The sequence below is a fragment of the Microchirus variegatus genome (genome assembly GCF_963457635.1).
Source record: "Microchirus variegatus genome assembly, chromosome: 20".
NCBI classification, from domain to species: domain Eukaryota; kingdom Metazoa; phylum Chordata; class Actinopteri; order Pleuronectiformes; family Soleidae; genus Microchirus; species Microchirus variegatus.
Window position 1 is genome coordinate 268633 of NC_139821.1, and position 26871 is coordinate 295503.

At 40.5% G+C, this 26871-nt stretch overlaps 2 protein-coding genes across 3 annotated transcripts; both read right to left on the reverse strand.

Annotated features, from left to right (window-relative positions):
- Positions 1–581: 581 nt before the first annotated feature.
- mag (myelin associated glycoprotein) lies at positions 582–10176 on the reverse strand. Of its 2 annotated transcripts, XM_083907189.1 has the most exons (12): positions 10043–10176; positions 7081–7167; positions 5484–5590; positions 5091–5183; positions 4642–5010; positions 4203–4499; positions 3630–3887; positions 3255–3515; positions 2834–3142; positions 1892–1991; positions 1263–1359; positions 582–687 (listed from the first exon to the last, which is right to left on the reverse strand). In XM_083907189.1, the coding sequence occupies exons 4-12, from the start codon at positions 5134–5136 to the stop codon at positions 589–591; spliced, it is 1836 nt and encodes a 611-aa protein (XP_083763315.1). In that variant the 5' UTR covers positions 5137–5183; positions 5484–5590; positions 7081–7167; positions 10043–10176; the 3' UTR covers positions 582–588. The 2 variants fall into 2 exon arrangements, with proteins under 2 accessions (XP_083763315.1, XP_083763316.1); XM_083907190.1 differs by lacking the exon at positions 1263–1359 and having other exon boundaries at positions 596–687.
- A 4730-nt stretch (positions 10177–14906) lies between these two features.
- lsr (lipolysis stimulated lipoprotein receptor) lies at positions 14907–23948 on the reverse strand (the record flags this gene model as incomplete). Its single annotated transcript, XM_083907230.1, has 11 exons — positions 14907–15446; positions 15697–16141; positions 16221–16518; positions 16617–16733; positions 17156–17212; positions 17291–17491; positions 17655–17801; positions 18723–18779; positions 21341–21460; positions 21984–22313; positions 23909–23948. 11 exons carry the CDS (start codon positions 23946–23948, stop codon positions 15411–15413), a joined length of 1848 nt encoding a protein of 615 aa, XP_083763356.1. The 3' UTR covers positions 14907–15410.
- Between the last annotated feature and the right edge of the window lie 2923 nt (positions 23949–26871).

Below are 26871 nucleotides of genomic sequence, written 5' to 3' on the forward strand. Positions count from 1 at the left end.
TCGCCCACATTCTTTGGAAGAAATAAACAAAAACAAAGAGGGGAGGGGCTTCACTCTCATTCAAAGGAAATGCATAAAAATAAGAGAATAAAACGGTGGTTACTGGACTGGCAGCAGAAACAGGAACATGAAAGATGCAAGTGCTCAGATATCCATCATTGACATTTAACAGCAACAATTACAACCACAGACACGGAAAAAGCAACATAAAACATGGCGACATGTTAATACTGTTTTAGAGCCTGTGATTTACAACTCATTTAAATCCTTTTCATCATGTGACGATGTATGAAGGGAGGGTTGTCCAGTAGAAGAGGGAGTAGAGTTATATCTGACAAATCTGAAGATATGAGAATGAAGATGTCGTCATGCAGAGTGAAATTCACTAGTTTGTGTGTGTGCATGTGTGTGTGTGTGTGTGGGGGGTGGGGTTGTCAGAGGATGTGTGTGTGATACAGTGTTTGCCACTAAAAGTGACAGATCAGGGACGGATTATGATTCATTAGGCTTTGATTCCCTTGCTTTGCTTGTTGCTGTCGTTTGGCCCCTCCCTCCCTCCCTGAGGCCCCTCCCTGAGGCCCCCCCCCCTCAGGGTCTGGCCCTGAGAAACTCCAGAACAGCATAATTCATCTCTTGCTTCTCCAGTCCTGCCATAGAGCCCACAGGTTGATAATCCCCGTCTTCTCCCTGCAGATAGAAGCATCAGTCAGTGCCACAGAGGACTGTCATGGTCACAGTGACACCTCACAGTACAGACACCATGAAGGAAAGCTGTTACTGGTGTTACTAGTTGTTGATATATTGATATAAGGGGACTGAGATGTTTCCTGTTAGTTTGGCAGTTTGCATTAGCGATGAGGTGCAGCCATGCAGAAGGTACTTTTGGAAGCAAACAGCAGTGAAAGGAGCACAGAAGCAGAAATGCGAGGAGAAGCAGTGCTGAGGCTTCAGGTAACCTTACCGTAGTCTCCTCTAGAATGGAGTTAAACTTTGAGCCCAACAGCTCTGTCTTAAGCTGTGCAAGAGTTAGGGGAGAGAAAAAGAGACAGAAAACGCAGAGAAGCTATGAAAGCAGGAGAAAACACTGTCTGAAACTGTTATGTTGGGGCTCGACTGCTCGTGGGTGAGATTCCTGCCATGATCTCATTTTCAGAGGTTTGAAACGGGCTCTCAGAGTTTATCATTGCACAAAAAACCCACAACCCTGAACAATCTGAGAAGCTCATGCATGATTGATAATCAGTGACATCGGCATGTCTCACCACTTTCTTCCTCAGATTTTGTTTGTCCTTCTTGACTGCGCTGTAGGACAACGCTGGGTTCTCCAGGACCACTTCCTGTCTAGGGTTGTCATTCTCTCTGGGGGACGGAGTCACATCATCAGACTCGGTCATGCCAAGCCTGGGCATCCATTTTAAAACCAATCGTGGCTGTGAGTGACATGGTTATTGAATGGGTTTAGTTGCTGAGCTCTTGCCCACTTCATCGGGGATTTGGAGGAGAAAGCTTGCAAATTTGGGAGTTCAAATCCACACTGATGCAAAAATAAAGAACCCTTGTTAAAAAAGCCACCTACAGTATGTTGTATTTAGCAAAGCAGGTCAAGGATACAGCAGCAGGATCAGTGGCAGGGAATCGTGCCTGCAAAATATTAGATTAGTGCAGCACGCTAACCCACTCCAGAAGGCAACCTATGTAGACCTCCATGGATTTCCAAGGGTTGTCATGGAGATCGAGTGAAATGATTTTGAAGAAATGGTTCCATCCCACATACACTCTTGTACCATGAGCACCGATGTGTTTTAGAATGGATGACGAGGCTTAAGAGCTTCCTTATGAGAAAATGCTAACGTCTGCCTCACACTGGCCTTGACATGAGAACGTTACTTACTTCTTGTTGTTGTGACCGACGTATCTCACTGCTGCGATGATGAAGGCTATGACGGCCACTCCTCCAATGGTGCCAACAATAACTGCCATCATGTACTTTTCTGTAAATACAGGAAAAACACTGTCAGCCAAAAAGGGTTCTCCTATGAGGACAAGCTGAAGAACCTTATATGGTTCTACTTAGCACTTGTATTTCTAAGAGTGTGAGACCAATCATTAACACATGAAGAACACTCTGCCATCAAAACCTTCACCAAACAGGTTAACCCACACATCACCTCCAGAGAGTTGCAGACATCTAGTGTCTACACCCTTCTGAGGTTCTTCGGCTTGCCCTCATAGGAGAACCCTTTTTGGAACCCTTTTTATAAAGGTTTCACCTGGAACCCTTTATTCAGGAAAGGGCTTTTAAAGGGTTCTCTGGATCAAATTTCTTACTGGAACCATTAGTGTTACCAAGAACCCTTGAAAACGACCTTTCTTCAGAAGCAAATGGTTCCAGAAAGTCCCTCAGCCCTTGTAGAAGAACCCTTTTGGAACCCTTATTTCTAAGAGTGTACCATGGATGGGTGGAGCTGGAATCTTTTGGAGATGGTCTTATAGCTTTCCTAACCCTAACCCTTGGTTAACCTGTGATGGTTAGCACTGGCTCAATACTACAAGCTCCCTGGATCAAACTGTGGTTTTCGACCAGAGGTTTGACCTCTGTGTACATGTGGTCTCTTGTTGTTTCAGTGGTTTACAGTGAACTCTGTCTCTCATCCAGTGTCTGCTGGGTCTTCATCTCCACACTGACCCTCACACATTTATCTTCTTTATCAGATGGGAGAAAACTAGAACTGGGACTAGATTTTGATGTAAAAGGTTTAATTTAAAATAAGTCTCAGGGGGAAATTCTGATCAAGCAAAGAAATTAGTTTTGTGAGTTTTGTCTTGTACTCACTCTCCTGCTGAAGCTCCAGAAGAACACTTTCTCGTCCGTAAATGTTGGAGATGCTACAGTGGACGTTGACAGCAGGACCTCCACTGTCCACTCGCTCTCCTTTCTCACGTAGTTTGATCATGCCTGTAGAGGTGTATCCATCTATGTGTGTGTAGAAGTTGTAGCGTCGGTCAGATTCGTTGATGGTGATGTTGAGGTCAGGGAGGTAGAACTCGATGGTGGGCTCAGGGTTTCCTGTGGCCATGCAGACACACTGGACTCCCTCTCTGATCACTGTGCACTTTGACTCGTCCAGAAGAACTGGAGCGTCTGTTGAAGGAGGAAACAAAGGTTTTTAACGTAGACTTTAGACGTAAATGCTCCCACAACGAGGAAATTTAGTTGCATCTTTAGTTGAAATCCAGAAGTTTACATCACTCACACTCTACAGTGATGTTAAAGGAGCTGCTGGCTCGACCGTGCTCGTTCTCTGCCAGGCAGCGATACTGTCCGTCGCCCTGAGGTGTGATACCAACGATCTCCAGCACCGACAGCTCGTCTGCAGTGATGATGCCGGTCAGTTCTCCGTCTTTCAGCCAGGTGAGGGTCGGGGCAGGGCTGCCTCTGGTGCTGCAGTGCAGGGCCAGTGAGGCGCCCTCCAGGACTGTCATGGAGTTATTCACCTGGGGCTCACGTGGAGGATCTGCATTAAAGGCATGAAACAAATGGTTGGAAATACACCATGAAATCATCTATCACTTAACAAAAGTCACATTTAGCCTGTCGTCGTGTGCTCTTTTTGATCTGTGAGACTTACACTTGACAGCCAGATACAGTGACGTGTTCATCATGCCAAAGCCGTTGTCGCCCACACAGGTGTAGAGTCCTTCTTGTGCAGGCGTCACATCGTCCAGAGACAGTGAGATGTTGGACGCCGTGTCCCACATCAGCTCCTGGTCACCAAACATCCAGGAGATTCTAGAATGAGGGTTACTCTCCACCTCACAGTGCAGCACAACAGAACTGCCCTCCATCACTTCTGAGGACACGTTGACCCACACAGAGCGTGGAGCGTCTGGAGGTACGAACAAGAACAGGCATTTACTACGATCCATCAACATAGATGAGCATATTGTGTTGACCGTGTGTATCGTATTTTTATTGTTGGGATTTTACAGTAGTCTGTAAACTGACAAGTACAGACATCAATATTTTGGTCTGCTTGAAATTCAACTATTAAGGTTTTTACTTGTGAGAACTTTCTCTAATTTGTTGATCATCATTTCCAGGAACATGACTTTCACACGTGTTAAAAGTGCTATATAAATGAAGTGGATTTGATTGATTGAATCACACTATAGTCTACAGTATGATGTTTTTTTTTACTCACACTTGATGTCTAGAGCGATGAGCCTCTCATAGACGAGTGTGGTGTTCGGGTAGAAGACCCTGCAGCCCAGCAGCTGTCCGTTGTGCATTGGTCTGGGTGTGAAGGTCAGTGTGCTGGACAGCACTGCTGTGTTACTGTCTTCCTGGTAGTCAGTGGAGAGCTCTGGGTCAGGAAGGTAGTCGGTGTACATCCACTGGATCTCAGGAGTCATGTCAGGACAATTATCAGGAGCATAACACGTCAACTCGAGACTCTCATCACTGACTATCTCCTCTGGAACATCGATGTTGGGCTGATCTAGTGAAGGTCAAGAGAAAGGTCAGGTTAGTAAAGAGGACACAGAACATTGAGCACAAACTACAGCTTTGATCTACAACATGTTTCCTCAATGATTCTAGCTCATGACTAGATCTGATGTCATTCTGATGGTTTATCCTACCAAGAACTCTGAGCTCAGAGAAGTCTGGATATGTGTACATGTTGGCTCCACCGAGGTCAGCGCGGAAGTAGTATCTCCCTGAGTGTTCTGCTCCGATGTTGTTGATGAGCAGAGTGCAGTTCCTCTGGTGAAGGTCACCCAGCAGCTTGGTTCGGCCTTTATAACTCTCGTGGACGACGTCTGTGCGCGTTTTAAACACCACTGGAGGGAAGAGTTGAGGATAGGGTTGGCCAAAGTACCAGATACCGTGAATACCACGGTATGGCCTGACGCCAGACGGATACATGAAGGTGCACGGGATGACCACGCAGGAGTTTGTCATGGCCGAGATGTCACGAGGTATCCACACATTCCACTGACCACTGGCATCTGAGGGAAGATCAGAGCGTGATTTATGATCAGAACAATCATCTTTAGAGGTGGAAAAAGACAGAAGTTTTTTCTTTTACCATTGGTGAACAACAGCAGTGTGAAGAGCAGCTCCAAACACCACATGGTCTCTGCTCAGTGTTAGACCATAGACCTCTGGAACAGGTGGGAATCTGGACGTACATCATAAACATGGAGATTCAAACATGTTTGAACAAACACTACATTCAAAAGGTTCTTGAGTTTCAAGAATGACGACAAAATAAATCAGAACATAAATAAAACATGATTGAAAAAATGATCATCATAAATCTACACAAAACAATCAGAAAGCTGAACCACATTTTAAAAAACTACACATTGAAGGTTTGTAATTATACAGTTAAGAATATTTATCTAGCATGTATTCTTGCAGTCTTTAATCAAATACAACACAGATTTATTCTCATAAACTAAACACTGTAAATTGTCACCTTGAAATTCTCTCAGTAAAAAGAAACAGGGGTGATGTAGTGCAGTTTGTCAGCAGCTCCACTAGAGGGTGCTCTTTCACACCCAGGCAGGTCGGAAACCTTTGTCTCTGTAAAGGAAACAAAGTGAAATCAGCCTCATCATCATCATCATCATCATCAAGTAGTGACATCACTCAGAGGTGTAGTGTGTCACATGATCACACAAACACAGTCATACATATACATCTATATACATATACATATACATATACATATACATATACATATACATATATCTATATAATAGAATACATGAATCACTGATGTGAAACCTTCATATAATCACATATAAAGACTTTTAACTGAAGATGCTTCAATTGTCTGTGTCTGTAATTTGAAATCAGTCATTTGATGAGAAGCAGCAGTTTGTCCTTATGTTATTATTATTATAATATGACACAGAGAATAACATAAAAACACATGTATGGACAATAAAGTCACAGAGCAGCGATCTATGTGTTTAGTAACATTCAGAAATGTATATGGTTTGTTTTTTTCCCACTTTGAACGATTTATTTCAACTTTGAATGCATCTCCATGTCTGAAAGATGCTTTAATATTACAGCTGACTTGGTACGAGATGATGAAACAATGGGCTGAAGTCAATGTCCATGATCTGACCTTTGGACACTGGATGAGTCTCTGCAGGTTCCTCAAAATATTTGACTGGAGACCGTGGTTCTTTTACCCTGAGGGTTTTAGTCAGCACTGTTCTGCAGCACTGGAGCACAGAGCTGGACAAAGAGGCAAGAACAACAGGTTGTTCCTCATGCAGCAGGTGTTTACAGCCTGGTTCTGATGAGGTCTCATTGGCTCTGATGAGGACTGATCGGCTCTGATGAGGACTCATTGACTCTGATGAGGTCTGATTGGTTCTGATGAGGTCTCATTGGCTCTGATGAGGACTCATTGGCTCTGATGAGGACTCATTGGCTCTGATGAGGTCTGATTGGTTCTGATGAGGTCTCATTGGCTCTGATGAGGTCTCATTGGCTCTGATGAGGTCTCATTGGCTCTGATGAGGACTGATCGGCTCTGATGAGGTCTCATTGGCTCTGATGAGGACTGATCGGCTCTGATGAGGTCTCATTGGCTCTGATGAGGACTGATCGGCTCTGATGAGGTCTCATTGGCTCTGATGAGGTCTCATTGGCTCTGATGAGGTCTGATTGGTTCTGATGAGGTCTCATTGGCTCTGAAGAGGTCTCATTGGGTCTGATGAGGACTCACTGGCTCCGATGAGGACTCACTGGGAGAGTCCAAGACCTTTGTGGGGCCTCTACAGCCTCTTAAAACAACAAAACTCTTCTCTAAGCTAAAAGTGTCACATGTTTTATGTCTCGACTCCACAAACTCTCTCTAACATCATGTCAACAGTCCAACAAAAGGCTAATATCAGGACAAGTGTGTCGGGGCAGAGTCGTACAGTAGGACAGAATAGATGTGAGCGGCCAATCAGAGCCACCAACACCACAGACAATGGCCTCATTGATGGTGCAGACACAGAGCATATGTGTGTGTGTGTGTGTGTGTGTGTGTGCACATGCTAAACTCTTACCTCATACCAGCCTCAGCACCAGGCTCCTGTAATCTCAGTCCTGACTCCTTCTGTTCTCCCTGAGATGACGAGGTTGTTCTGGAGTTTCTGTGGAGAAGAACAGTGAAGTGAGATGAACCATAAAGAGCAGAGGGGGTTAGTGTGGGTTCAGGTTTACATGTGGGCAGCTCTGAATATGCATGGAGGCATTTCTGGAGCAGCTCTGTAACCCACTCAGAATTCCTTTGCTCTAGTCCATCAGTTCTGTAATGTAAACTGCAGCATTAATGTCTTAATGTCTTGAACCCTGAGTCTGATCATTATTCAGTCTGAAGACAAATCATCAGATCAACTATTTCATGACAGTGATGTCTGCAAACACAGCACAGACATAATGACTCAATAATCAGATGTGGAAGTTTGGTACAAATGACTTGTTTGAAAGCTTAACCTTCAGCGTCTATAAAGTGTTAAAGATGTTAAAACACATCTGATACAGTTTCCTTTAGAGAAAGTGTTTTAGGACACGATCATTGATGTTTCTGTCATATTCTCTCTGCTGAGGAATGTTTGGAGGCGGGAACACAATCATACCAATCATCTTATCAGAGCTCCTCCTTCTTTACATAATAAAAGTAACAAAGTAACAAAAGACAACTTGTCCAACCAAAGACAACGTGTTTCCATCCTCATTGTTACATGTTAGTGTGAGTCACTGTGGACATTTTCCAAGTTATGGCTCCTTCATCAAGACATGGAAAAGTCCAGGGAATCATTCTATAAACTCACACACACACATTCTACTGTTTGTTTGATTATTATTGATTAAACAGATTTAGGTTTTCTGAGGTTTCATCATCTGACTAAAGTGAAAAGTTCTTAACATACAAATGAAGAAAAACATCATCTTATCTGGTAAATGATAATCACTATTATACTAAAACGCTAGTAAGTGCTATTATTTCTTAATATGAAAAAAATTGAACTGCATAACAAACCCTAACAACAACAACAACAACAACAATCATAATGATCATTATATGCTGTATGTTATGATTTGGTGAATTCAGTCATAAAGAGCCAAATATCTTTGCTCTGGACACCAAAGAGTTAGTTAATGTCCTAACTTATAGATTACTCATCAACAAATAACTATTTTTATCATCACTTATGGACGAGCCTGAGCCTTAAACTTTACATAAGTGTTAAAGTGCACATCATTCATTTTAAAGTTAATATTCCATAACTTTGATGAAATAAGACTTTATTGACCTCACACTGGAGGACAATAAAGGATACGTTACAGGATTCTGTCAAAACTGGTTTCTTTAATATCTGATTTTGTGCAGAGCTTTATTTATATTAAGTTTTGTATTGATCATTTATTTTATGTCACTGGTTTACAGTTTTTATTTTGTGTGTAGTTAAGTCATATATTTTGTGTAAGGTATTGAATGAATGAATGAATAGTTTTATTTCAGTTACAATATAAACTACTTAAATTATAATACTTATATTTATTTGCCATGTTTGGTATTTATTTAATTCTAATGTATTTTAATTGAGCTATTTGAAGATTTCAGAGACAAAGCTCTTCAGTGTCTTTAGTGAGAGAATGTACATCTGCAGTGTCTTTAGTTTGATGCTAGGGGGCGCCACCTAAAATATTTCCTTATTAAAAAAAGAAAAATAAATACAATGAAGTGCTGTGACCATAAACAGATGAAAAGATAAAAATGTACTTCTCTGTACTACACGACTGAGTCCTGATAAAGACTTGGTCAGGTCCATCAAACCAGTGATCACTGATACTGTGTTATTCTCAGGTATAATCCAGATTACCTGAGGAGTTCTCTGCTCTAATGTGAACACTCTGGTTCTGTGTTCCACAGATATAACTCACTTTTGTCCCGTGGACTACCATCACTGTTGGGGCCTAAGGAAACAAACATTGTGCTCGTCTGGTGTTGATCTTAATCTATGATTTTTCATATCTACGATAATCAAACCCAACATCATCATCATCAGGGATTCAGTTGCTGCTCTGCTAAACGAGGCCATGACACCTTGTATGAGTCACTTTAAATCATCGAATCGCTCACACAAAACATCAACTGTGCCAAGAACAACATTTTCATTGTGAATATGGTCTGTGTGAAAGAAAGGGAATGTTGTACGATGAACGTTGGCCTTTGGACGAGGGAGGAACTGAAGGAATTGTTTTCCTAGTGCAGTTCTGATCACAGCGGGAGATTCATGTTGTTTCTCCACAAGCTACGAGCTCCTGGAAATACTCAGAGGAGCAGATGGTTTTACAACATGACGTCGCTCGCTGCTGCACATGGTGTGTTGAGATGGGACGACGCCAACGCAACAAACACACAACAACACAACACAACACCAACGTACGCCAAGATCTTAGAAGTCACACAGATTCACACACTTTACAGTTTTGTCCTTTTTAAATGAACAGTTTCTTAAACATGGTTGTCTTGTTAATAACTGTGGTTACACTGGTTATAGTTTGTCTTATCTCACTTTCTATGAAACCATGTAAAGTGTAAAGTGAAACAGCAGAGTGAAAATCAGTTGGCAGATCATCAACATGACCAAACACCAACTGTTTCTCCACCTGGTGAAACCACAGACCCTCCCCCCCCCCCCCCCCCTGTGTGAGAGTTTCCCTTCTCAACACAAATCACAAATACAGCATCACCTGTTCAGCTACACTATCAAATACAGAGTCGCTCCATGTCTTTATTAACAACATTAAGACTGTAGGTAAACCACTGATCATCATCATCATCATCCGATTCTATCTATCTATCTATCTATCTATCTATCTATCTATCTATCTATCTATCTATCTATCTATCTATCTATCTATCTATCTATCTATCTATCTATCTATCTATCTATCTATCTATCTATCTATCTATCTATCTATCCACAGACAGAGGATGAAGAAGTTGCTGACCCTCACCTGAGATTGTAGGTGTTTGTGTCGTCTCTGCGATGCTTCACCACCTGAACGTTCTCCGTCTGACGATCACAAATCACAAAGCGTCACACGAGTCAGTCGCCTACGACAGCTCTTGCCACTCTGTACCAACCCCCACTGGTGGAGAATGGACCGGCCTCCCGACTGCTGCCGCCACCATCACCATCACATTATCCCTCCCATATGAAAATCAGTCTATCAGTGTAGCAGCATTGTCCTGAGACTCCGCCCTGAAGCTCAGCCATTCATTAACACACACGGGGTCACAAAGGGCCACAGTGTTCGCCCTCGCTCTCACAAATATGGGTGAGGCTTTGAGTTCTGAGGCATCTCCATCAGCTCTGGCTCAGTTTGTGCAAGATGGAACTGAACATATTTGAGCTTTTTGGACTGATGGAGTTCAGCCACATCCTTTTTGGTTTGTCTGTTTTTGAGGATGAGGAGGGAGATGATATGCAGAGGTTAACTGGACACTCTTATACAGAGGTTCTTAAAGTTCTGATACCTGAGGCCAATTTAGGAACCCAACACTGGACTGAGGGTCAATTTCGGGTTAGGGTTAGGTAATAATTTTAAGTAATATAAGCGTTAATATAATGTAGTTTAAGCATTAATATAATAAAGCTTTAGAATTTGCTGATATTGCGGATCATTAGATAATTTGCGGATTATTATATTTAGTTCTAAAGTCAGAGTATTCTGGCCAAAGTGAGGAGGAAAAAAGACAGATTTTGTTCTCAAAAGATTACGACTTTATTCTCTTAAGATTACGACTTTATTCTCGAAAGATTAAAACAATTTCTTTTTCAGTTTGGCACTAATAATCCATCCATATGTTAGGAAGTCTGACAAATTATAAAAAACACACACATTCATATAAATGAACGATCATATTCATTATCATTATTTCCTTGTTTTCAAAGAAAAATCTATATTTTTAGATAAAGGAACTGTGTTCACGTTATCTTCTGTGGTTATTATGATTATTATTATGATTATTATTAAACAACTCTATGGAAAACTCTCAGAACTCCAGCATCTTTACATCAGTGAACGACCAGGAGCCTCTTTAAGTTCTGATATTGTGATTTATATCTTTGATGGCTGGTCTCTGATCGTAAATGAGTGTAAATGATGATGATGTGACAGAATAAAGCGCTAAACAGATGTAAAGTGTATAAATATGATTCAGTCAATATTTCAGCATAAAACAGTAAAAATCAAGTCATATATAGATGAATCTATAGCATCAGGAGCGTCTGCACCATTGTATGTAGCTGTGTGAGCACGGCCCCTCCCCTCCCTGTTCATGGACACACAAAGCATTGTGTGGTCAGAGCTTCAGGAACAGAACAGTTCAGCTCAGCTCAGCTCAGCTCGAGCCTGTCACCACACAACACTGGGAAGTAGATGAGCACACATAATTGTCTTTTAATCACAACAATCCCTTTTTCTCTGGCCTCACTATTGTCTCTGTGTCTTGTTTGGCGTTAGTCGTACAGTCGTACAGTCGTAACTCTGCTGCTACAAGAAATTTGACCGAAACACGGCAACGTGGTGAGATCTGGCTTCACACGGCACAGGCTGCACGCTTAGTGATGGCTAATACATGTACTAAAGTTATTACATCTGGGTAATACATGTATTAAAGTTATTAAATCTGGGTAATACATGTATTAAAGTTATTAAATCTGAGTAATACATGTATTAAAGTGATTAAATATGGGTAATACATGTATTAAAGTGATTAAAACTATCATCCTGCTCCTGAATAAATGTAAGGTTCACATTACATCACATTAAATCTGTGACCCTGAGTTATACCATTGTTTTTGAATGATAAGCAAACGCTTTACAGTAAATTTAATGATGTAACGTAATAACAACAACATGGATTTATTACACTTCAACCATCAAAACAGTGACTTACTTTTTTTAAGAAGAAGGAGCTCAGATGTTTCCTCCTCAGTTCAGACGGTTCACAGCTGCATCTGTAGTCAAACATTATGTCAGGAATGTTATTTATGTTACACTTGACTAAATGTGTGTGAGGACCCTGAACACATCCCTGACCCACACAGGGGTCAGGGATGTGGACCCTGAACACATCCTCCCTGACCCTGTGTGGGTCCAGCCCAGTCCCAGAGAATCATCCCTGTATTAGAGTATTTGGAGATTCATCGTCATCATATCAGACAAAGTGTGTTTTAGAAACTCATTTCACATTATTCCTTTAACATGTGCAAGAATCCAAACTATGTGAACACACACATGCACGCACGCACACACACACACACAGTGTAGATGTGGGTGTTTTCCTGAGTCAGTGCTGGACTGAGATGATACAGAATGTTTGAATTGTCCAACTCTGACTCTGAACTCTGGTCACAAACAGAGAAACAACCTCAGTGTTTTACTGTTCCACCACATGTTCCACCACATGTTCCACCACATGTTCCACCACATGTTCCACCACATGTTCCACATGTTCCACTGTTCCTTTACAATCACCTCCTCAGGTTAAAGACCTCCCACTGCCTCGTGGACAAGGCCTTCCTTCGTTGTTACCCCAGTTTGTTACTGAAAAATACTAACTAGTTACTCTGTAAAATAGTAACTCAGTTAGTAACTCAGTTAGTTCAACCAAAAAAGTAATGTGTTACTGAGAAAGTTACCGTTTAGTTCCTGTAAAACGTTTTTCCAAAGCTTGATTGATTTTGTCCTGACGCTGAATAACAAACTGTTTATATTAAAACAAACGTTTCAGTTCATTTGAATCCACATCACTGAATCTAATCATCAATCAGTAAATGATGGTTAATGTAACACAAACACTACAGTATTCTTTATTTCAGTCATAGTCATAAGTTATAAACTGCACACGATCTTTCTTATTTGGTTTTCAAAAACAAATAAACACATTCTGATATAATTATCTGATTATATTATTATATATGATGATATATACACACATGTTCCATTTAATTATAATTATTATGATGATTATTACCTGTGCACAGCACCATGCTGATGATCTCCACTGTGGACATGGTTAGCATGTTTTCTAACACATCTGTGGGTAAAAAAACACATGTTTTTAGCTGTAAAACTTGACCAATAATAGACTGATGTTACAAACAGATCCACATAAACCATCAAACATACCGAGCTGTTGTTTTATCCACTTGTGTCTGGTTATGGCTCCGTCTTTGGAACTGTGTGGACGCTAAGTTCCTTTGACCTCATCACAGATATGATGATGATGATGATGAAGGTTTAAAATCAGTTTTTGACTGAACATGAACATGAAGACAGACTGATGGATAACAGACTGAGCTCCTCTTAACAAACCTGAACATTTTTAACTGTCTGTGTGTTTGAAATTCAAATAAATTCAATAACATCACATTTTCCAGGATTTTCCAGGACCAATTTCCTCAAACTGAAGGACTGACGGTGCTGACACAGATGAGAGGTCATCGTTACTGTTATTGATTTACAGCAACACTCTGCATCTGCACCAGTGATCGTCCTGAGGATCTCGGTCAAAGACGTCTTTGTCGTTTTCTCTGGTGAGACAAAGATGTTGGACTTTTCTTTTCTCAGGCATCGCGTCATTTTCTCTCTCTTGCTTAACGTTACTCGTCCATTGTTCTGCGTGGGATGACGAGGAGAGACTGTGTTCAATGTCCACAACAAGTGACACAACAGTGATTACGACGTGACATTTGTTCTGCACGAGGATGATTCTACGTACATACAACAACACAGGGCGCATGAAACAGGAGGTGGAAACACAACAAACAAGGGAAACACCTAAATATCAACTTCATGCACAAAAATCAAGCACTTTCAATGAGCCACGTCAGTTTAGGGTGAATGTCTTGTGAACTAATTATTCACCAATTATGAAATTAATTGTCAACTTTTTGATGATCGATAAATTGCTTCAAGTGTTTCTTTTTGTATCTGAACCTTTTAAAATCAAACAAGAATAAGTTCATTAATAGGTTCATTAATAGGTGAATTGCTCCATATCACAAATACATCATTAATGGAATCACAAAACAAGACATTTTTTAACATCTTACATGTTTTACATTTAGCAGATGATTTTATCCAAAGCAACTTACAATCAAGTCATTGACTAATTTTGTGGAGCGCCCAAATAATGGAGAAAATAATCGACAGATAAAACTTCTCATTTCACCTTATCCTCCATCACAGGGTCGACTTAACTCAACTTAAATATCCAGTGTAAATTGGCGTTTTTTCTTTTTTAAAGCATGTTTGATGACATGTTGTGTACATGTATCGTAACATATACAGTCATGTTCAAAAGTCTCAAAGCTCCACCAACTTTCTTGTTTCTATGTCGGTCAAACTCTGTGATGGTTGGCGTTTGGCGAACATGTTCACCATGTTTCAACATCATTGAAAAATAATAATGATACGCTCACTGCAGCATCACAAATACAAATCTGACTTTAGTGCAGTTTTCTTATTGTGTGTGAGAGATGTTAAATGAAAAACCTTAGCGTTAACTCCTGTATTTGACTGTAATAAACCACAAACAAATCCTGAACTAAACTAAACTTACAACTCATTTATCATCAACTGCTGCCATGAAACCCTTTTAAATAGTTACAATGATCAGTATCTCTCATGAGAAGCCGTATTCTTGTGTGTATATATCTGAATCACACACTGTCACACGCTGGCACCATCTAGTGGTAATAAAGTGAAATACAGTTCATGTCCTGGCAAAGGAAGGCCTTTATTGTAAAATAAGATTTCATGTCATCACAAACAAGAACGACTGCCTGGATGAACATTATACTGAAGGTTAAACATGAAACTCTGGGTCTAAAAAAAGTTAAAGAGTTAAAGTACATTTTAAAAGTCATTAAAAACACATTTTATGAGAATATTTTGTTCACAAAGTTTCTATATATTTGCTACAAGATGACTAAAAGCAACAGGCTTTCTGATAATAAAAGCTTTTTTTTCATCAAACATGTCAAATAAAATAAAAATAAAAATAACCCATAAGCCCCACGAACAAAATCTACATCTGTGAAAACCAGGACATGTTTAAATGTTTACATTTCATAATTGTACGTAAAATTATGTACACTCTAAGGCACTGGTGGCAGCCATAATCTTGTATAAACAAAAAGGCAAAAAACATTTCATATTCGTGCATATTTGTGCACCTCTCCCTTGATAAAAAGTATACTTTAGCATTGAGCATCCACTTTGTAAATCATGCAATATAAAAACAGTAGTATAAATCACCTGCTCCTTCTGTAGGAGAATTAAAGCTGCATTCATGGTCTGGTCGTCATGGTTACACCACCAGACTCTCCCTGCTGACCGCTCCATTCTGGAAGAGAAGACAAGTTTGAGTTATAGTGAGCTCAGGGAAACAGACACATTATCATCATGTATATACATCACCACAAGGTGGCAGCAGCAGCAGCCTTACAGTGACTTTAACCTTTATTTAGTTGATGTTCTGATGTGTTATGTTTATCTTTATTTCATTCATGAGTGTCAGATGGAGGCTGCAGCCAGATAATCTTGATGAGAAGGCTCCCACTTTTAGAAAAGCAGAGGTTTTAGCTGTGACTGACCTTACGGAGGTTGCTCTTCTTTGCGGATGACACACTTTCATCTTCACTGTACGGAGGTGGAGGAGGCGGGTAGTCGTCACGGCGACCAGGGTACGCAGAGGGGGGGATCACAGGAAGAGGAGGGGGCCCACGAGGAGCCCTGCCCGAGTAGTCGCTCACGCTGTCCAGGGCTTCTCGACTGCGTGTCCGCTGATGCTCGCCCATCTTCTTCATCTCCATCGCGTCGCGCAGGAATCTGTCGTCGTAGTCTTCTCGTCCGAGGCTGGCAGCAGCACCGCCGTATTGACGAACCCTCTCCATGTTCATCAGATCGTCGCGGCTGTGACTGCGTCTGACGTGAGGCTCACCGTAAGCTCTGTCCTCTCCTCTCCGTCGATTCTCAGGCGAGTTTCCCCGTCTGCGGTCGTAGCCACCGCGGGCGCTGGTGCTCCACTCATCATCTGACCTGATGAAGCAGGTCAATATTAGTAAGCAGTATTAGTATCAACACAAACTCCACTCAAAAGATGCCATAAGGACATTACCCTCTCCGTCCTCTGGGCTCGTCTGGGCGACGGTGCGGTGAGTAGTTATCTCGGTCATATCGACGACCGATGTCGTCCAGGTTGTCCATGGAGCGAGCGCGTACACGGTTACCCATGTGGCCTCCACCGCGCCACGGCTGCTCATCGCGGTGACGGCCCTGCTGTGACACGCTGCTAATGGTGCTCATGGCTTCATCCTGGTCGTAGAGCGTGGCCAGAGGAGGAGGCTGAGAACGACCGCCGCGGCCTCGAGGGTCTGGTCTGTCGTGCAGAGAAGTGACTTCACTGACATTATCAGCTGAAGCAGAATCCAAACACACAGAGAGACGGTTAATAGCAACGACAGTATCTCAGTTATTACTTCGGTGTCTGTGTGACGATATTGTTAGCACTCACAGCGGTTGAAGTTAGCAGGTCTGGATGGGTCCAAATTTGCCAGCTCGCGCTCCATATAGTAAATGGCCCGCGTGGCGTTGCCCTCAGGGTCGACCTGGATACGATAACCACTGCGAGCTGCAGAGCAAATTAAAAGAGGAATTAGTGCTGGGCCGAACCAAAAGATTCAAAATATTAACCGTTTCACACTCATTCTTGTTCCTCTCAGATGTGTTTTCTACATGTGGAGCAAACTGATCATTGCTGCAAATATCACCACGGTTACTTCTTAGCATGAGTGGTGCAGCAGTGGAAAGTGAGTTTTACTGCACCACGTTCCGTTCCTGTCATACTGTATATGAAAAATGAATACTATAAAATAAGAAATAATGGTTTTTGGTATGAACCGTTATACTGGCCACAAACTAAGAGCAATCCTATAGAGATAAAGACCTAGAGGGACTTGGCTTGGATCTTGAACACTATATTTCTGAGCATAAACACATAGTATAAAATATCAGATCTCGCCTCAGATTTCAGATCTTTTATAATTGACTCACTGTGGTCTCCTCCACCTTCTTGGTCATGCAGCAAAGGCACCTGGGAGCCCTGTCCAACTGCACACAAACAATCATGTGATTTCAACAGAAATGATTTGTCAGGTGATCTTCAATAAGTAATAAAGTCCTCCTCACCTGAGCTGGCACCATCGTACTCCCGACTGTAACCGTTCTGAGGAGGTGGTTGTCTGACCCCGTTGGGCAGAGGAAGAGGCATGACAGGCTGGTTCATGAGCTGACCGCTGTACGCTGGCTGAGCGTACATACTGGGAGCATACAGAGTGGGAGCGTACTGATTGGGAATCCCCTTCTTCACGGCCTTTCCTGCCTCGTACACTGTAAAATCATGGAAAAAAACAATTACAGTGGAGAAGAATTGAACATCCAGTACAGAGCTCCTGTATCTGACTTCCCATCATGCAACACTGGTCATTTCTCACTCTTAGGAGCTATTTAAACAAATGAATGAATAAAACCAGTAAACATAGATGATACTGACGTGCTCGAGGGCAGCAGCAGCGGTCAGGGCAGCAGGGGCAGCTGATGTAGCAGCAGCAGGTATGTGGACAGCACTGGCACCAACAGATCCCAATCAGGAGGAGCAGCAACAGGAACCCCAGAACCACCACAAGAACCAAGAGCCAGTCTGTGTGGACCAACACAGAGGATATATACACATTATATTTATAACAAGAGAAAACACACACGGTTTCACACATTACTTTAACATGGAGAGCAGTGGAGAGAGGCAGCAGGATGAGGAGCTGCCAAACTAGGAATCTAACATTTACATATGTAGTAAACACTTGAAATGTCAGGCAAGTGTCTTCTTAACCAGCCAGTTGTTCAGGGGAAACTTTAGCAGTTACATTTTCCAATATAGATCAAAAAGGTTTGCATATTGTCAAATGAGTCAAGGAAGTTGGGTAAATTAATATATTGATATTAGATTGTGACTTAAAACAGCGTCACAATCTCAATCTTCGAAAGCAAAGGTTGACTCGAGGATTTAACCCCGCCCCCCAGTGTGACGCCCTGCATAAAAACACTGGTGTGGTTGTAGCCATTGTAGCACGGCTACACGTTAGCTCCTCCCACGAAACTGAAACTGCCGTCAACCCTCTCCTGCTTCTTTGAAATCGCCGCCGTGGAAACACTTTGTGTTCCCTGTGAGTTTTTGTTAACGTTGAAACAACGTTGACAACAAGAAAACCACAGTGTGCAAACTAATTTGTGTGTGTGTAACAAATCACAGGCATCTCCACATGCATCATACGAACGTAGATGTAACTACAGAAACAACTCTTCTGTCCTCATCTGGAGCAAAACTTACACAAAATCCAACTTATATAGACATGTTTGTAGCATCAGATCTGTGACTTTATTCTGTACAGATTTAGTGGCTTTAACAACAGATTGTTGGACCTTCAGAGAAACACCGCTCTTTATGGCTTTGTTAGTTTCCAACTGACTGAAAAACTCAAGTAACCCTTCAACAACTAAACCTCCTCCTCCTTGATTACCAAGGTAAAATGAGACTGAACTAGATTAAAGGGGCTTGTACTACCTTCCATAACCAGTAAGTCAATGCCAGGCAGGAGGTCAGTAGTATTTGACTTTCTCTCTGTGAAGGAAAGATAAAGCCACAATTACCAAGTGCCCCTGTTGTACTGGTCTAATTTTACTGCCTATTATGATTCTAAAGACTTTCAGGCCAGCCAGTGACTTTTAAAAATATGACCATATGTCCAAATATGTCAGGTAAATAGTTCTAAGAACTTTGGCTCTAAGAACTAAGGGAGTGAAAGACCAGGGAAAAGAATGTGATTTCAATTAAAAAAATTCATGAAAATTATTCCTTAAGAGGTTTGCAAATATTTTCAACGGATCCTTGTTCAGGGGGAAGCCGACTATTATGATGGTGAATTTCAAGTCATTCCGAGATACTTTTTAATCTTAAAACTAAAGTCAGATCAAAGTGCATCAGGGCAAATGGCTCATTTCATGATTTTCAAAAAATCATTAAAATTATTCCTGAAAAAGTTTGCAAATATTTTCAACCTATCCTTGTTCAGGGTGATGCCGACTATTTTGATGGTGAATTTCAAGTCATTCCGAGATACTTTTTGTTTTTGAGAAGAAACTCAGCTTTCTGTCAAAGTGCATCAGGGCAAATGGATCATTTCCTGATTTTCAAAAAATCCTTATAATTATTCCTTAAGAGATTTGCAAATATTTTCAACGGATCCTTGTTCAGGGCGATGTCGACTATTACTGTGCACAATTTCAAGTCATTCCGAGATACTTTTTGATTTTAAGACTAAAGTCAGCTCAAAGTGCATTAGGGCAAATGGCTCATTTCATGATTTTCAAAAATTCATTAAAATTATTCCTTAAGAGATTTTCAAATATTTTCAACAGATCCTTGTTCAGGGCGATGCCGAATATTATGATGGTGAATTTCAAGTCATTCCGAGATACTTTTTGTTTTTTTGAAGAAAGTCAGCTCACTGTCAAAGTGCATCAGGGCAAATGGCTCATTTCATGATTTTCAAAAATTCATTAAAATTATTCATTAAGAGATTTTCAAATATTTTCAACAGATCCTTGTTCAGGGCGATGCCGACTATTATGATGGTGAATTTCAAGTCATTCCGAGATACTTTTTGTTTTCGAGAAGAAACTCAGCTCACTGTCAAAGTGCATCAGGGCAAATGGCTCATTTCATGATTTTCAAAAATTCATTAAAATTATTCATTAAGAGATTTTCAAATATTTTCAACAGATCCTTGTTCAGGGCGATGCCGACTATTATGATGGTGAATTTCAAGTCATTCCGAGATACTTTTTGTTTTCAAGAAGAAACTCAGCTTTCTGTCAAAGTGCATCAGGACAAATGGCTCATTTCCTGATTTTCAAAAAATCCTTAAAATTATTCCTTAAGAGATTTGCAAATATTTTCGAGGGATCCTTGTTCAGGGCGATGCCGACTATTATGATGGTGAATTTCAAGTCATTCCGAGATACTTTTTGTTTTTTTGAAGAAAGTCAGCTCACTGTCAAAGTGCATCAGGGCAAATGGATCATTTCATGATTTTCAAAAATTCATTAAAATTATTCCTTAAGAGATTTTCAATTATTTTCAACAGATCCTTGTTCAGGGCGATGCCGACTATTATGATGGTGAATTTCAAGTCATTCCGAGATACTTTTTGTTTTCGAGAAGAAACTCAGCTTTCTGTCAAAGTGCATCAGGACAAATGGCTCATTTCCTGATTTTCAAAAAATCCTTAAAATTATTCCTTAAGAGATTTGCAAATATTTTCGAAGGATCCTTGTTCAGGGCGATGCCGACTATTATGATGGTGAATTTCAAGTCATTCCGAGATACTTTTTGTTTTTTTGAAGAAAGTCAGCTCACTGTCAAAGTGCATCAGGGCAAATGGATCATTTCATGATTTTCAAAAATTCATTAAAATTATTCCTTAAGAGATTTTCAATTATATTCAACAGATCCTTGTTCAGGGCGATGCCGACTATTATGATGGTGAATTTCAAGTCATTCCGAGATACTTTTTGTTTTCGAGAAGAAACTCAGCTTTCTGTCAAAGTGCATCAGGACAAATGGCTCATTTCCTGATTTTCAAAAAATCCTTAAAATTATTCCTTAAGAGATTTGCAAATATTTTCGACGGATCCTTGTTCAGGGCGATGCCGACTTTTATGATGGTAAATTTCAAGTCATTCCGAGATACTTTTTGTTTTTGAGAAGAAACTCAGTTCACTGTCAAAGTGCATCAGGGCAAATGGCTCATTTCCTGATTTTCAAAAATTCATTAAAATTATTCCTTAAGAGGTTTGCAAATATTTTCAACAGATCCTTGTTCAGGGCGATGCTGACTATTATGATGGTGAATTTCAAGTCATTCCGAGATACTTTTTGTTTTCGTTAAGAAACTCAGCTCACTGTCAAAGTGCATCAGGGCAAATGGATCATTTCCTGATTTTCAAAAATTCATTAAAATTATTCCTTAAAAGATTTGCGAATATTTTTGACGGATCCTTGTTCAGGGCGATGCCGAATATTAAGATGGTCAATTTCAAGTCATTCCGAGATACTTTTTGTTTTTAAGACTAAAGTCAGCTCACTGTCAAAGAGCATCAGAGCATTGAAGACAGACTTACCTAGAACAATTAGCTCTGTGTAGTCTTCACCATTTCCTGAAAGGTCTTGTGAAGAGATCACAGAACAGACATAGACACCACTGTCACCCCATGCTGTTTGTGCGAGATTCAGGTCTGCATCTGTTTTATTAAAAAAACATTTTAACATTTTAAACATGAGGAAAGTGTAGTCAATGCAGAGCATCCACACATAGGTCTGTCTACGCTTCAGACGCTTACTGCTAAGTAGTTAATGGATTCATTTATTGATTGTGTCCTTCAAGTACATATAGTGACTTCATCTTGGGATCATTACAAAATAAGCTAATAAATATATAAATAAGTCAGTCAGATAAACCTGAAAAGGAAGTGTCATGTGGGCAATGTGGCTTTCCAAAAGTGAAAAGCAAGGCATTTATGTGGGTAAAGCTGAAATGAGCCTAATTTTTTGAACAGAGACATCATCTTAGTTGGAAGGATCAATTCAATGTAAAGCATTTTTGCCTCAGCCCTAGTTTATTCTAAAATAACTGGCAAATGTTGGTTGCAGTCTGACGACTTATTGAAAAGGAAATCAGTGACGACAGGAGGACGACAGTTTTTCACTAAAATGTAGTACAGTTACATAGATGTCATAGTTCCAGAGTAGACTGATCAAACTCACTGTTCAGGATGCTGATCTTGCGGCCCTGGTACTCTGAGCCCAGAGTAACAGCGTTGCCTTGCTTGGAGGCCACGATGCGCACCGTCCTCTGGCTGTCGGCACACTCGATGTTGGGGTCATAGTTGGGGTTGTTCTGGGACAGGATGTTCTCTGCACTGCTTGGATTCAGTGCAGCCTGGATAGGGTCACGGCAATAGGATTTGTACTTCCATGTGATAACAGGCGGCTGAGTGGCAGTTGTTTGGAAGTTGCAGGTGAGTGTTGCAGGCTGGAAGAGGATCACTATGTACCTCTTGGTAGGACACTGGACCGAGATGGCCATGGTGGACTCTACAGGGAAATGAAAACACTGGAGATTAGGCACGTGAAATTATTGATTCATAGAAAATGATTTGATCATCAACCAGGTACGACTTCAGGCAGCAACAAAGCAGTTAAGGCTATTTCTAGGGGATAAGAAACACATAGATAAGTAATAGAAATTATAATTTGATTTTGAAAACAAAATATAAAAAATAAAATGATCAATGACTAAAATGCATTCATTCTATTTACAACAATAGAGGCAATATGAATGATACCTCAATCATTTTAAATTGAAATAGAGGATTCTTAAATATACTATACCAATAACAGGGGATTATAAAGTTTAGAGCTACCTCTGCTGACCTGTTGGCATACAAACATCAGGTTTCACCAAAATGATGTTTTGCAATCCATGAAACACTAAACCAGGAGTCATCAGAGAAACGGCTTCATTAGAATCACCCCTGACCCCTCCACTCCTGACCCCTCCACTCCTGACCCCTCCACTCCTGACTCATATTTATAATTTCACTACGTTACTTGATTATTCATTGATTACTTGTTGCACATATGAATTGTTTATCCTCTTTATCGTTTAATTTCTTTAATTGTTATATATGTTACTTTATAAGCATATTAGTATATTAAATATTATTATTGTCTGCACTTACTTAGATTAAGCAGTGGTGGGTAAAACTACCACCAAGGGGACAATGAAGAATAAATACAGGATGAGTAAAGTGATACTTTATCAATGTAATTCCTTTAATGAGTGAAACATAAACAGTGAGTCAACAACACCACTAAGGTGTGGTACAGTACACAGAAAAACACATTTCCCCACCACCTGTAGAGTGGGTGTGATGAGTCATTAAAGGCAGGATTAGTGTGTTTACATCCGATTTGACAGTCTATTACATTGAGATAATTTAGAATAACATTTAAAAAAATAATGCTCACCTGTGATATTGTGCTCTAACTTAACTTAATTAGACTACAGAACGTTGTTTTATTACACCAGGTTTAGTTTTATATTATAAAATTAATAACATTACATTAATAAAAACTCTGATAAGGTATTTCACTGGATTGTTTTAAAAAGTAAGTCTTTACTGGAAAATTCCACAAACATCTCAAAAGTACTTTCATTATGATTTATTGCGTTTCAATATTTTAAGCAATATTTCAAAACTCACTGATTCAGACCCCCCCCCCCCCTCAGTATCACCTCAGACATCTTTTACTGTAGTTTGTTATTAAACTGATGAATGTGTCCCGTTTTATTTTATCTTAACCTTTGTGTGATTTATCTTCTTATATAAAATGTAAAGTGACTATGTTACAGACACCTGTATAGCATAGATGGAAAAGTTACGAAATGTCATTAACATTAAATGTATTCAGCATTATAACTATATAATATATATAAATAAGAAGTAGTTATCTTAGTAAGCTTCCCAGTGTCGCTGCATATTATAAGTTTTTGTTTGTTTGTTTGTTTCATAAACCGAACAAAAAGAAGCAGAAGTGTCAGAATCAGTTGAAAACGACACGGTGTTGTCAACAGTTCACGGAAGAGGGCCCACCCTGAGACAGAGACAGAGAGAAGGTGAACTTACCTGTTGCCACTAAAGCGGCGAATATTAAAGTCCAAAACATCGTAATCCGACGATCTCCGTCAACAACAATCACTTGAAATCACTTTATCGAACACGCGAGCGAGATGTTCACCCTGTCGCGTTATATTAAATGTGAACAAACGCGTAGTTTTGCTCAGCCAGGTAAAGTGGCTCCATCTTGTTTCTTTGTCAACCGTGAGTGGGTGGGGGAGGGGAAGAGGAGCTGCACAGGTTCACGCGCACACACCCACACACACACAGGTTAGGACATTCACGGGGTGGTCTGGGCGGATATTTACTCCCTTTTTTTTATCGAACGTGATTTAAAATGACTACATTGACATAGTGATGGTGAGATAATAACATTAAAGAGCATTTGGGAGCATCATTGTCATTGTTTTGTTTAATGTAGCCGAGTATTTTCACCGAGGTAAAGGATAGTGTCACCCTCTAATTGGTACAATCCGAACAGAGATAACTGAGATAGCGTTAGCGACATCGTTAATGTTCAACCGTTTTCGCTTTTGTGTTGCAGGTGTTTTCAGTGGATTTCTTTCAGGTCAACAGTTTAAAAACATCGTTATAACACAACTGTTAGAACTACTGTTGTTGATAAACCTCTACTTATTCCTGAAAGACAATAAAACTACAGCTGAACTTTATTCTCTCGACTGTTGTTGTTTTTTAATGTCACAACTCAGTGTTGTTGATGACGTCAGTCGACGGATTCACAGCTAACCAATCAGAACGAGTGTTGTTGATGACAGCCGAAACCCCGTTATTTTGAATAAATAAACAAGAAAAAGAAGTATACAGTGATTACACGGTGTGTTAATCCTTCGTAACCGAGTTTCAATGGTAAGATTTGTGTAAATCAAGCTTCTAAATTAAATAGCTTCTATCAACGTTCGACTCTGTCTGTTATTTCCGGGTTCCGCTGCCTTGTGGGCATGCGCAGTAGTGTTACTTCCGTGTCACGGAGCCGTGATTGGAGCTACAGTAATAACATCTGCTGTCAGTTATAGAGCATTTAATATAACATGTCTTGATGTTATTTTATTTTTACAATGTTGTATTCAGTATATTTGTAATGTCTTTTAAAAATGTTCATCCATGACAGGACATTTGATATTTATAATGTATCATTTTAGGGCTCAATTTAAAACTAAGTCAGTCACAAATATAAACAAGATAGTTTGGTTTGTAAAAATGGTAGTAAATGCATTTAAATCAGTCATCTTGGCCACTGTCAATTGTACTGTTAACATTACCTGAACTGACCACTAGATGGCAAGGTGCATTCACCTAAAAACCTGAAAACCCATGATGAGACCACTGAAGTGAACATAATATATCCATAAACACAAAGTAAACAACAACAACAAATAATAATAATACAAATAATTTCTTCTGTATTGTCCTCACTATGATGATATAAGATCACTTTGACTGAATGACATGACAAAAAGGCTCTTTTTACAGCTGTGGTGAGTAAATGAACAACACACTGAACCTCTGACTGGATGAACTCACATCATGTGACATTATTATAATTATTATTATTGTTGTGACAGTGTGATTCCTGCAGCTGCAGAGAGGTCCATATTCCAGTAAAAAACATAGACAGATCAACAATCAATCATTAATCATCAATTATTATTATTATTATCTCAAGGTACTTGATGTTACATGCTAAGATCGACACTAAACAACATTTGTAATAACCGATAACTGATGAATAACCTTTATTCTATAACATCTGTCCAAAACCAATGAGCTATAGTACTTCACTTGCTCTCCACCAGGGGCGCCCTTGTGATTTCCTCCTTCTAACGAGGCCAATCACAGGCACGAGCCCGAGCATGTGCACGTGCACGTGCACGAGCGAGAGGCTCGTCCCGAACACTTCACTGCACCAACCAATGAGCTTTCATATGGACGGAGTGACGACGGCGCACAGGGAAACATAGATGTCCCACCGTGACTGATGCCCCTGAACGCATCACATGTAGAAACGGTGACCTTGTTCAAATCAAGTGGTTCAATCAAACAACAAATACATAAATAAATAAATCACTGTACTGCCTGAGGAGGAGATGGTGTCTCCATCTCTTCATCCAAGACGGATGGTGTGTGTGTGTGTGTGTGCGCGCGCGCTGTAGCGCGTAAAGAGGAGGAGGATGAGGATGAGGAGGATGAGGATGAGGAGCAGCATCATCATCATCAGCAGTAAAAGGCAGCAGCAGCAGCAGCAGCAGCAGCAGCTCTTCTGCTACGTCAGTGAACGTCACACAGAAACAGGAGCTTCTCTTTCGCTTCAGTCTCGTCAGTGTCTCCCTCACAGAGGAAAAGAGAAGAAAACCTAAAGGTAAGAAGATCATTATATATTATATATTATATCGTTATTAACTCTAACCTTCCTCATCATTGTCATCATCCATTTCCTCCGCTGGGCTCGTTTTCCCTGTTTTGTCTAAAGAGATGCAGGATATTAGTCATTTATCAGTGAACCTGTGTCCATGGACTCTAACGATGACATTAAAACGCGCCCTCGGTCCTCGCTCTTGCAGAGAGATCAACATCATGATGGTTCATCCTCTCACTGTGAGGTGAAGATGCTGCTGTTTCACTGTTTTATCACAGTCTTCTTTTTCATCATCGGTGTTCAGTTGAATTCATGGCGCTGGTTTGGCACCGGCGTCCTTGTCCCTGCGCTCTGTCTCCACAGCGTCTCTTCCGCCTTTTCTCTGCGGTTAAACGCACACAGATGTGCAGCCTTCAGCTCATGAAGGTGAAGATAAACGTTATTTTATCTGTGTTGTGTTAGTGGTGATGGGACAGAGTCAGGACTGTTCTCATGTCAAACTGCATCGTGCGCCACAATGACCTTGTGGAAACCCAGCGGGGAGAATGTGATGGAGGAGGAGGAAGAGGAGGAAGAGGAGTCATGATGATGATGAGCA